This window comes from Microtus ochrogaster, chromosome 10 (assembly GCF_000317375.1).
Source record: "Microtus ochrogaster isolate Prairie Vole_2 chromosome 10, MicOch1.0, whole genome shotgun sequence".
Lineage (NCBI taxonomy): Eukaryota > Metazoa > Chordata > Mammalia > Rodentia > Cricetidae > Microtus > Microtus ochrogaster.
The window spans coordinates 8,426,411-8,436,433 of record NC_022016.1 but is presented as its reverse complement, the minus strand read 5'-3'; the positions used below and the strand labels follow the sequence as shown (position 1 = coordinate 8,436,433).

At 42.4% G+C, this 10,023-nt stretch overlaps 1 protein-coding gene across 4 annotated transcripts in view; it reads right to left on the bottom strand.

Annotated features, from left to right (window-relative positions):
- Nucleotides 1–10,023, bottom strand: part of Fkbp15 (FK506 binding protein 15) — a 69,509-nt gene that overhangs the window by 50,342 nt on the left and 9,144 nt on the right. For all 4 annotated transcript variants that reach the window (XM_005352634.3, XM_026782095.1, XM_013348231.2 and 1 more), the window contains exons 3-4: nucleotides 5,114–5,198; nucleotides 4,549–4,618 (exon numbers count right to left, since the gene is read on the bottom strand). In XM_005352634.3, the coding sequence (XP_005352691.1) occupies nucleotides 4,549–4,618; nucleotides 5,114–5,198 (155 nt within the window). The remainder of the gene's footprint in view (nucleotides 1–4,548; nucleotides 4,619–5,113; nucleotides 5,199–10,023) is intronic.

The window sequence follows — 10,023 nt, the reverse complement described above, 5'->3', positions numbered from 1 at the left end:
ACTGCTTGTATTGGCTTTTGGGGAACTGGTTCTCTTTGGATGGACACCTTGCTCAGCCTAGATATAATAGGGAGGGCCTTGGACCTTCCCCAAAGCAAAGCCTTACCTTCTCTGGATGGGAGTGAGGTGGGAGGGTGTGTGGAGGGAACGGGGAGGGAAGTGGGAACCTGAATTGGTATTTTTTTAATCTAATAAATTAAAAAGTTTTAAGTAAATAATGAGAGAAAATTCAAGTTAGTAGAATCAGAAGTGGTGTTGGGGAACGTAAATAACGATTCTGCAGAAATAAAGAGAGCCTGTTTTCTAGGACTTGACATGCCTAGGGCCAGTGCAGGGCCTGGAGGTGTGGAGTCTGTGACATCCAAACTCTAAAGTACAGACGGAGTGCCCTATGAGCACTGCTTCAAAGTCTTCAACACAATCCTGCTGCACTGAGTCCAGCAGCATACTAGAAGAATTTTGCAGTGTGGCCAAAGGGTGTGTTTATTCCTGGATTTCAAGGATCGTCAGCAGAATTCCAGGTCTATCCCCGAGGCCTCTGCTTTCCTTGTTTGCCCTGAGCAAGAAACACCTAGTTTCTTGACTCTTTTGTGACCCAGTCAACTGCATACTTTCCTCTTCAGGTTTGAAGATAAGCTGGAACTTATGGTCACGCCGGAAATGCTGCCGAAGTTGTTTAGTTTAATGATGGAAAACATAGGTTAACTATGTTGGTAATCAGAGAGAAAATAGTCTTGGCCCACAGCCAAGTCTCCTAAACCTCATCTAAATTTTATAGCTAAATCCTCTCTTTATGAATACACCTAGATAGAATAATTCTTTCCTTGGCTTAATCTGGTCTGATTGGAATTCTTTCACCAGCGGAGAGGCTCTGTTAAAAAATATTCTTAACAGTTGGAGGTCCCATCAAGCTAGGTCTGTTTTTCCCAACAGACATGGCACAACGTGTTGGAAAATGCCCCAAGCTCTCAGCCAGACTAGACTGGCTTTGGACTCTATGCAGGTGGGGTCCCCTGGGGTGACCCATTCATTTTTCAGGCTTTTGTTGAAGTCTTGGCCACACCAAAAGTCTGATCCAGGCAGCTAAAACCAAGCCTTTTGCTGAGATGGGACTTGGGTGTCAGGAGATGTTCCTCACTGACTTCTCATGCACCCCATTTGTGACTCAAGGGCTCTGTTCGTGGATGCATCTCAACAGGCTTGAGTCACACAGGCATGAGCTTCCAGTGGGTCCTTACAATTCCAAGCCAATTATTCAAATGCCCTTAAGCAGCCTTTTACAAAATTTTTTTTTAAATTGGGGCTGTTTAACCTAAATTAACAACACTCCAAAAGTTCCTAGCCGCACGCTCTCATCCACCCCCTTTCGTCTCTTCCTCTGTGCTGACTCATACCACACACAGTTTGTCCCCCCATTCTGCCTCTTCTCTGCTGATTAATACAACGCTGTTTGTCCTGCCCCCCCCAAAAAAGAAAAAAAAAGAAAAATCATGGATGAACTTTGAGGGTACTGAGCTAATAAAGCAACTGAATCACAAAAAGATAAATATCATACGAGTTCACTTACATAAGGCTAAGAATGACTGGTGCATGTGCATTATACATCAATGAAACAAACAATTAAAATTCACCCTATGGGCTAGAGACAAAATGGCTCAGTGGTTAAGAGCATTTGTTGCTCTTCTAGAGGACCTGCGTTTAGTTCCCCAAATCCAAGATAGGAGGCTCAAAACCATCTGTAACTCTATCTCCAAGGTAAAAGACACCTTTGGGCCCCTCAGCTACCTGCATGAATATGCATATTCCCACATGTAGACACAAATACTTACACATAACTAAAAATAATAAAATAAATATTTTTAAGAATAAAATCTGATGTGTATTCTATTTTTCAAAGTGAAGGGCTGATCACTACAATGGTAAACTGAAGTGGCCGTAAGAGGATCATGCTGGAGGGTCGACTCAGTGGAAGCACAGTTGTGGCTCCTAATTCCTAGTGCCTGCACATGCTCCCAACTCTCCTAATTCAGTTCCAGAGGGTCCAGTGCTCTCGTCTCGTCTCTACGGGCACCACACCCTCACTTGGTACAAAGAAAAACAGTGAAGATAAAATATTCATATACTTAAAATAAATAAACAAATCTTAAAAAATTTTTACAAACCAGTCTGCTTCTAAGTTGTCCTGATTCTCAGGCAGGACCTGTCCAAGGTTTTGGCTAAGTGCTTAGACAGTCTCTAACTCCTTGGTTCTTAAAGTTCTACTCAACAGACTTTTAGCTGAGTTCTTTAGCTACTTCCCCATGAAGTTCAAAATCTAGCAAATACAAGGAGAAGAAGACAGTTGTCACTTGTCTTCTCCCTCTAGAAGTGTTTCTATTACGCACCACAAAGCTGCAGAAATTGTTGACTCTGGCCCAGTGCCTGGACTTAATACCACCCCTGACCTCAACAAATGTTCCACAGGGGAAAAGCTCTGTAGAGCTGCAAGACTCTGGGCTGTTAATTTCTCTTTTCTCGAGCAGTTTCTGCTTGTGTCACCTGAAGGCAGCTATATGCTCAAGGTATACAACAGAGGCGCCCCATTGCTTTTTTTCATTTATCTTCCCTTCAACATTTCTACAGCTCCCCGAGAGTTTTTTTTTTTAATCTAAAGAACTTACAATATAACTGATGCAATTCATCTGTGTCTTTCTTCTTTAAGACAGGATCTCACTGTGTAGCTCTAGAAAACCATATCTCCCTTGAGCCTACAGAGATCCTCCTGCATCTGCCTCTCAGGTCCTGTGTGTGCTATCGCCAGCTATCAACTTTTTAATATGAATGCATGCTTTGTCTGCATGTATGTCTGTGTACCATGTCTGTACCTTCTGCCTGGTTTCTGTTGAGGCCAGAAGAGAGCATTGGATCCCCTTGAACTGAAGTTATAGAGAATTGTGAGTAGCAACGTGGATGCTGGGAATTGAATCTTGGTCCTCTGAAAGGGCAACCAGGGCTCTTAACCACTGAGCAATCTCTCCAGTCCCTAAAATTTACTTTATTTTATGTAAATGAGTGTTTTGCAGAGGCAGAAGAGGGTATCAGATTCCCTGAATTGGAATTAAAGACAGCTGTGAGCCAATATGTGAGTGCTGAGAACCAAACCCAAGTCCTCTACAAGAGAAGCTGATACTCTCAACCTCAAAGCCATATCTCCAGCCCCTTATCTGCTTCTTTATAATTGCTTCTCCAACCTACTACCTCTTTCTAGCCATCAAACATAGTGATATCTCACAACTAGAGTCCTAAGATCCAAATTGTCATCTCTAATTAATAGGTCCAAATAATAGTCAGCCGCAGCTGCTAAGACACAAAACAAGATACAGCCAGCCATCATTTGCTTCCTAATGGGAGGATGGCTGTTGGGGAATATTAATTTGAGGCATGTTTCTTTTGTTTATGTTGCATTCGTTTAACTCTGTGAAGCTGTGTTACTGTATCTGTCTGAAACAATGCACGCTCTCTCTGTCCGTTCTTCTTCTCCCCCTTCCTCTCCCCACATAACTCCCCTACCCTTACACCCTCCCAATATCCACTCAATAAACTCCCCATACCCCCCCAAAAAAAGAAAGAAAGAAGTCAAGCTAAGGCCAGACATTTATAAGAAATAATAAGTCTCCATGTGTGAGTTATTTGGGAGCTGGGTGGCAGGTCCACCAAAGGAGCAAAGAGCAAAAGAGCAAAAGGCCTAAAGAATAATGAGTAAAAATAACCAACAGATGGAAGATTCAGGGACACAGGAGCCAACTGCAATGGGTAACCTCACTAGATGTTGATTCAAATGGATGTACAAGAAGAAAAACCATAGCGGGACAAAGAAATGTGAACACTTCCTGGTAGTGACTGAGATTAAGATGTACTGTGAACTTGTACCACATACTTGTGTTTCAAATTTCCTATACTTGTTTTTGTGTGTCTTACAGCTTTGTCCATTGTATCAGTCACCAAGGGCAACTAATCTTAGCTGTTTGCCAAGAAGCATGAACCCTGTGTTCTCTGGGCCTCTGAAATGTGAAAATTTCTTATGTTTAACTCAATAATGTCTAACTCAACGTTCTGGAAAGGTATTTGAACTGGATTACTAACTTAAAGAAGTCAGGCTTGGAAGTATTTAGTGACATCCAGTACACTTCACACTGCTAATGTACAGTAATCAACTGTTCAACCTTGTTTTCAGACTTGCAGAGGATAAATATTGGTCATTAACATAGGCATAAACATGGAATGTGTTGATGGTACAATGAACGATCATTCCCCAAAGAAGAGCATCCTTGACAGTTGACCAAAGCTTTCCAGCTCTAACACTGGAACCATCACAAAGGAAATGTCTAAAGCAAACATTCTGAGCAGCTGCACTTGCTTTAATGATGACAGCAAGCAAACCGAGGCCATCTACTGAATCCCGAACAGTCAGAGTTATCATTAGTAGCCACTCTTACCCTCTGACCCATGAGCCAGATCAGGCAGACAAAAACCAAAGCTCTCATATTAACAATACGTGGGGCTTCTCACCTCTCTGGTCGTGTGGTTCCCCAGGACGGCAGCTCCGAATTTGCCCTGCTTTGCATATTGACCATTTATGCTATTGAAGCAAGAAAACAACAGATATCAGGACCCCTCTAAACCATGAAGGCCGCACTCTCTTTTGATACAACTAGGCATCTTGCCTGGAGAAGAGGACAGAGGTGGGTAGTTTTTAATCTAACGCTCTTCTGCAACTTCTTTTTCTTTGAGACAGGCTCTCATTGGCATAACTCTGGCTGGTCTGGAACACACAGAGGTCCTGCAGTCTCTGCCACCCAAGTGATAGGATTAAAGTGAGTGTGATCACACCCAGCCCCACCCTCTTCATTCTTCAATCATCTATTGACCACAGTATCTCTGAGAATTTAAGAAGCTGCTGTGGAGGGCCTAAACACTAACAGCACAGACAAGATAACGATGAATTATCTAAGGCTCTATCTAGGCAAGGCTAAGGAACTAGGCTACAATGGGAGAGCTTCTGAGAAAGGACAGGAACTGCATCCTATGCTTCCCAGCCTTCCATAGCTCAGTGCTTTTTCTCCCAACTACTTACTATCGGTATGCATGCACTGCAGTCGCAAACAGCACAGATGAAATGCCTGTAGTGGCTGCTGCTGGTTTGGGTGCTGTCTGATTTCCTGAAGATGCAAAAAACAAAGGTATCATTCACTTTTTTTTAATTTTTAATCACAAAATTAGCCTCAAAATTTCATTTCACACTTTCTGGTTAGAGTAACAATGCTTTCATTACCACTATCCTCATTGGATCCAGAGAGAGAGCTCCGTGACCTTGTCTGGTGGTGAGGAAAGAAGCTCTAAGTGAGAGCCGTACACATGACAGTAGATGATATTAGACTCACTCCAGCCCCAACACCAGACACCACAAATTTTATGGCTAGAAAAGAAGTGTTGTCTAGAAAACAGGGCCATACTACAGAGTTCTTTTCTCAATGCTCTGACAACTGGGGTATATAAAAGTAAACCTATTTCCCTCTTCTAGAACAAGGAATTTAGTGTGACAGTGTGGATAAAAGTTCCTGGAAGAAACCCCACCTGACACTGAATCTCCTACAAGGTTGATAAACTGACGAGAAGGCCAGTGATCGGGCTAAGACAAGAATGTTTGCAGGCTCAGAGCCTAATTACAGCCTATGCTGAGCTGTCTTCAGTCTGCTTAACAGCCCTCCCTTGCCCACTCGTGTGTCTAATCTAACATCCTGGTGACTAACACGTTGAGCCTTTTAGGATGTATTAACTTAAAAGAACACAAGCTTCTACCAACCACAAGGCTAAGAATGTCATCAGATAGCATCTGAGGCCCACAACAGATATTGTCTCAGTTTGTTTTAACCTCATGACTCCACCAATGCCCCAGAAACACCCCCTCCCACCCCGTTAAGACTTAAAGCAATAGAGGAGAGGGGGCCCAAACTGGCCTGGCCTGTAATCAGTCTGATGAATATCTTAAATGTCACCATAGAACCTTCATCCAGCAACTGATGAAAGCAGAGGCAGAGACTCGCATCAGAGCACTGGGTGAGCTACCAAAGTCCAGCTGAAGAGTGAACGGAGTGAGAATATGAGCAAAGAGGTCAAGACCATGATGGGTTCACCCAACGAAACAGTCTACCTGAGCTAATGGGAACTCACCAACTCTGAACTGACAGGGAAGGAACCAGCATAGGACCAAACTAGACCCTCTGAATGGGGGTGACAGTTGTATGGCTGGGGCAGACTGCGGGGCCACAAGCAGTGGCACCAGGATTTATCCCTACTGCTTATACTGGCTTTTTGGAATCCATTCTCTTTGGATGGATACCTTGCTCAGACTAGATATAGCAGGGAGAGCCTTGGACCTTCCCCAAGCAATGTGCCTTACCCTCTCTGAAGAGTGGGGGGATGGGGGGGAAAAGGTGAAGGGAACAGGAGGAGGGGAAGGAGTGGGAACTGGGATTGGCATGTAAAATGAATAAAGATAGTTTGTTTTTTTTTTAAATAAAATTTAAAAAATAAATAAAGAAAACATAGTAAGTAAATAAACAATGACCTCCCCAATCATGTGCAAAGTTCCTCCATTTGTGACTCTCTCTTCTGTTCCCCAATCATGTGCAAAGTTCCTCCATTTGTGACTCTCACCACACTGTAACATGAGGTTTGAGAAGGCCTGAGTCTGTGATCCTGGGCCACAGTGGTTCATAGCTGACTTACAATAAACTCTGTCCCTTTGAGGTGATGGCTGTATTTTTGCATCAATGTTTAAACTACACCCAGTAGTTAAAACTAATGTTTTAAAATGGCACATTAACGGCAAATTGCATTCTGTTGTTTTTGTCTCCTTTGTGTCGTCCAAGCTGGCCTGGAACTCATGATCTCCCTCCCTCAACCCCCTGAGTGATGGGACCACAGGTGTTCACCACCACACCTACTGGTAAACTACAAGCTAAGCTCACTAGGTGAATATCTTCATAGAAAAGTAATAAGAGAACACTAAATAAAAATCAAGTGAATTTACTTTCACACGCTTTTTCCTCTCTTATTTTCTTGTTGGAACAACTTCCCTCCATTTTAGAGCACAAGGACATTGTAAAAAGCCAGACAGGGACGGACAGTGGTGGCACACACCTTTAATCCCAGCCCTCGGGAGGCAGAGGCAGGAGGATTTCTGTGAATTCAAGGCCACCCTGGTCAATAAGAGCTAGTTCCATGACAAGCTCCAAAGCTATAGAGAAACCCTGCTTCAAAAATATTTTTAAAAAGTCAGATAAATATAAGAAAGCACAATGTAGTAAGCTGAAGCATTTCTCTGTGCACATAAGCTCTACAGGAGCATTTTTAGTATTTTAATACAAAATGAAGATTCGACTTGGCCTCTTCCATTTCTCATTCACTCTCATAAGTCTTTTCTATATTCTCCAAAACAAACCTAGGTGGACGGCTCATGGCCACTGCCCAAACTGCTTCTTGATAACTACACAAAATACTATGACCTATTCTAGGAATTTACCTAATTTCTTTTTTTTTAATTTTTTAAAGATTTATTTATTTATTTGATGTTCATTGGTGTTTTGCCTGCATGTATATCTGTAGGAGGGTGTCCAATCCTCAGGGACTGGAGTTACAGATAGTTGTGAACTGCCATGTGGGTGCTGGGAATTGAACCCCGGTTCTTTGGAAGAGCAGCCAGTGCTCTTAACTGCTGGAGTCATCTCTCCAGTCCCAAGAATTTACCTAACTTCTTACTATGTTACATTTCTTTGGGCAGTTATCAAATTTTCTTTGTTATACATTCTTAAGACACACACATATTTTAACGTGACCTCTGGCTCTTTTCTTAGACTACATTCCTGAAAATGGAATTCTGAGGTGAAGCGGTACCTTGGGAAATTCTATGTCAATTTACACTCCCATCAGGAGTACAGCTGTGACTGCCCCACATCACTGCCTATGGGAAACCGTCTTTTTAAATCTTCACCAAGTAAGAGGAGAAACAGGACAGGAGGAGGACTGCCGCGTGGTTGTTTTATCTGGTTTACTGATTAAAGGGGACAGGAAAGTAAACATTTCCCTTGGGCTCAGGTCCAGAAGCAGGATGCTGGCCTAGTAACAGTTGTGAAAATCAAGTGTCCACTGTGGTATTTGCTTATTTTCTTATGTTTTCTTATGTTCTATGTTTTCCTTACTATGTTTAGAAAACAACATACAGTTTAATTTAATCTGTACTTCCTAGGTATACAGTACTAGACAAATCTTTCCTCCTGATGAAGCAATATACAGAAGCGGGGAGGCCAGCATTAGAGAATTTAGACAAGTGTGAAGCCCATAAAAGCACCCTTATCTGTGGAGGCCAGCCTAGCAGCCTCCTCCGCTGTCAGGCAGCTTCTTGCAGCACTCTCGGACTAGTATCACCCCAGCTCATGCTCTGAAGAGGAAACTGAGTCTGCGTCTGCCAGGGGAACAAGAAGAGCATGGCCATCACCCTGAGAGTCTCATTGACTTGAAGTTCCTCCTTCTCTGAAGCCAACATTATTCAGATTTTTGGACTTGGCATTGCAAAAGAAAATCTTGCAATGTGTAGTCTTAAAAAAATTATTTTGAACAAAGTTTCCTTGTCTTAAAATTTCCTTAACTGAATGTCTCCTTGTTCAGGAGATGGTTAGATATTTTTGTTTCCGTCACTAATTGCTAGTGAATTTTTCTTGAGTCCCTTTTAATCTCTTCATTTAAAAAAAAAAAAAAGGCTTTCTTTCGACCTACTATCTCTTTAAGGCAAAATCTGTATTGTTGCCTTCCAGTTTCTCCTTCACTTGAAAAATAATTTTTCACAGGAAAAAATAAATTTTCCTACCTTTATGAAGATAGGGAAGCTTGCTGCCAAGCCTGGTGGCCTGAGTCTGACCCTAGAACCCAAATGGTGGAAGGAGAGAGCTAACCCCTACAAGTTGTCCTCTGATCCCCAGACACGCACATGCCTATCTACATACACACAAGCAACTAATCCACTTTTTAAATGAAAAGAAAAGTAATGATTCCATCAGATAAGCCTTCAGATCTGTATGCTCAAGGCCTTTACATGGGGGCCGAAGTACACAGCTAGTGAAGAAACTAGAGTGCACAAGGGGCACAGAGCTTGATGGGCTGGGGTAGCCCCAATTTGCTCTTGTTCCCACTTCCGAATCCTCTGTGCTTTCCTTAGTGTGAAGAGCAGTACGAATGTCTTTTAAGAAATGCATTTGCTCTTGATAATGCTCCCTAAAATTCCCTGGAGTCATAGCTGAGTTTGTGCACTGTCAGGCACAGTGACACATGCCATGCCTGGAATCCCAGCCTGTGAGGGCAGAAACAGCAAGATGTCAAGCTGGAGGCTAGCCTTGTCTACATGGTGAGAGGCACTGCTTTGGACTTAGCTTTTGCATAGGCTCCAACAGGAAAAAAAAAACAAAATAGAGTTACTTGCTTTATAATTCCATATCACCAAGAAAAACAAAGATTTTAAAACTGATCTTTTAAATCAAGAGAGATAAATAATATCCAAGTCCCCAAATTTGCACATGGCTGTGTCTTGTGACATGTCAGAAACCTCACATAGACCAGTATCTATTGATTATTTTCTTCTTTTACAGGGAAAGGAACTTGAAAATGGCTAATCTATTTTTTGGAATCTGACTTCTTCAGCTCTTTTTTGCCTATATAAAGCCTATATATATTTCCTACCCTCAACTTATCAGAACATCTCATTTTATACCATGGGATTTCCCGATTCTAGGGTTGCAAATAAAAGCCAGTTTTAAAAGGTCTCAAGGGCTGGAGAGATGGTTCAATGATTGTTAAGAGCACTGACTGACTTCCAGAGGGCCCAAGTTCAATTCCCAGCACCCACATGGTAGCTCACGCTGTCTGTAATTCCAGTTCCAGGGGACCTGACACCCATGGCAAAACATTAATGCACTTAAATTAAAAATAATT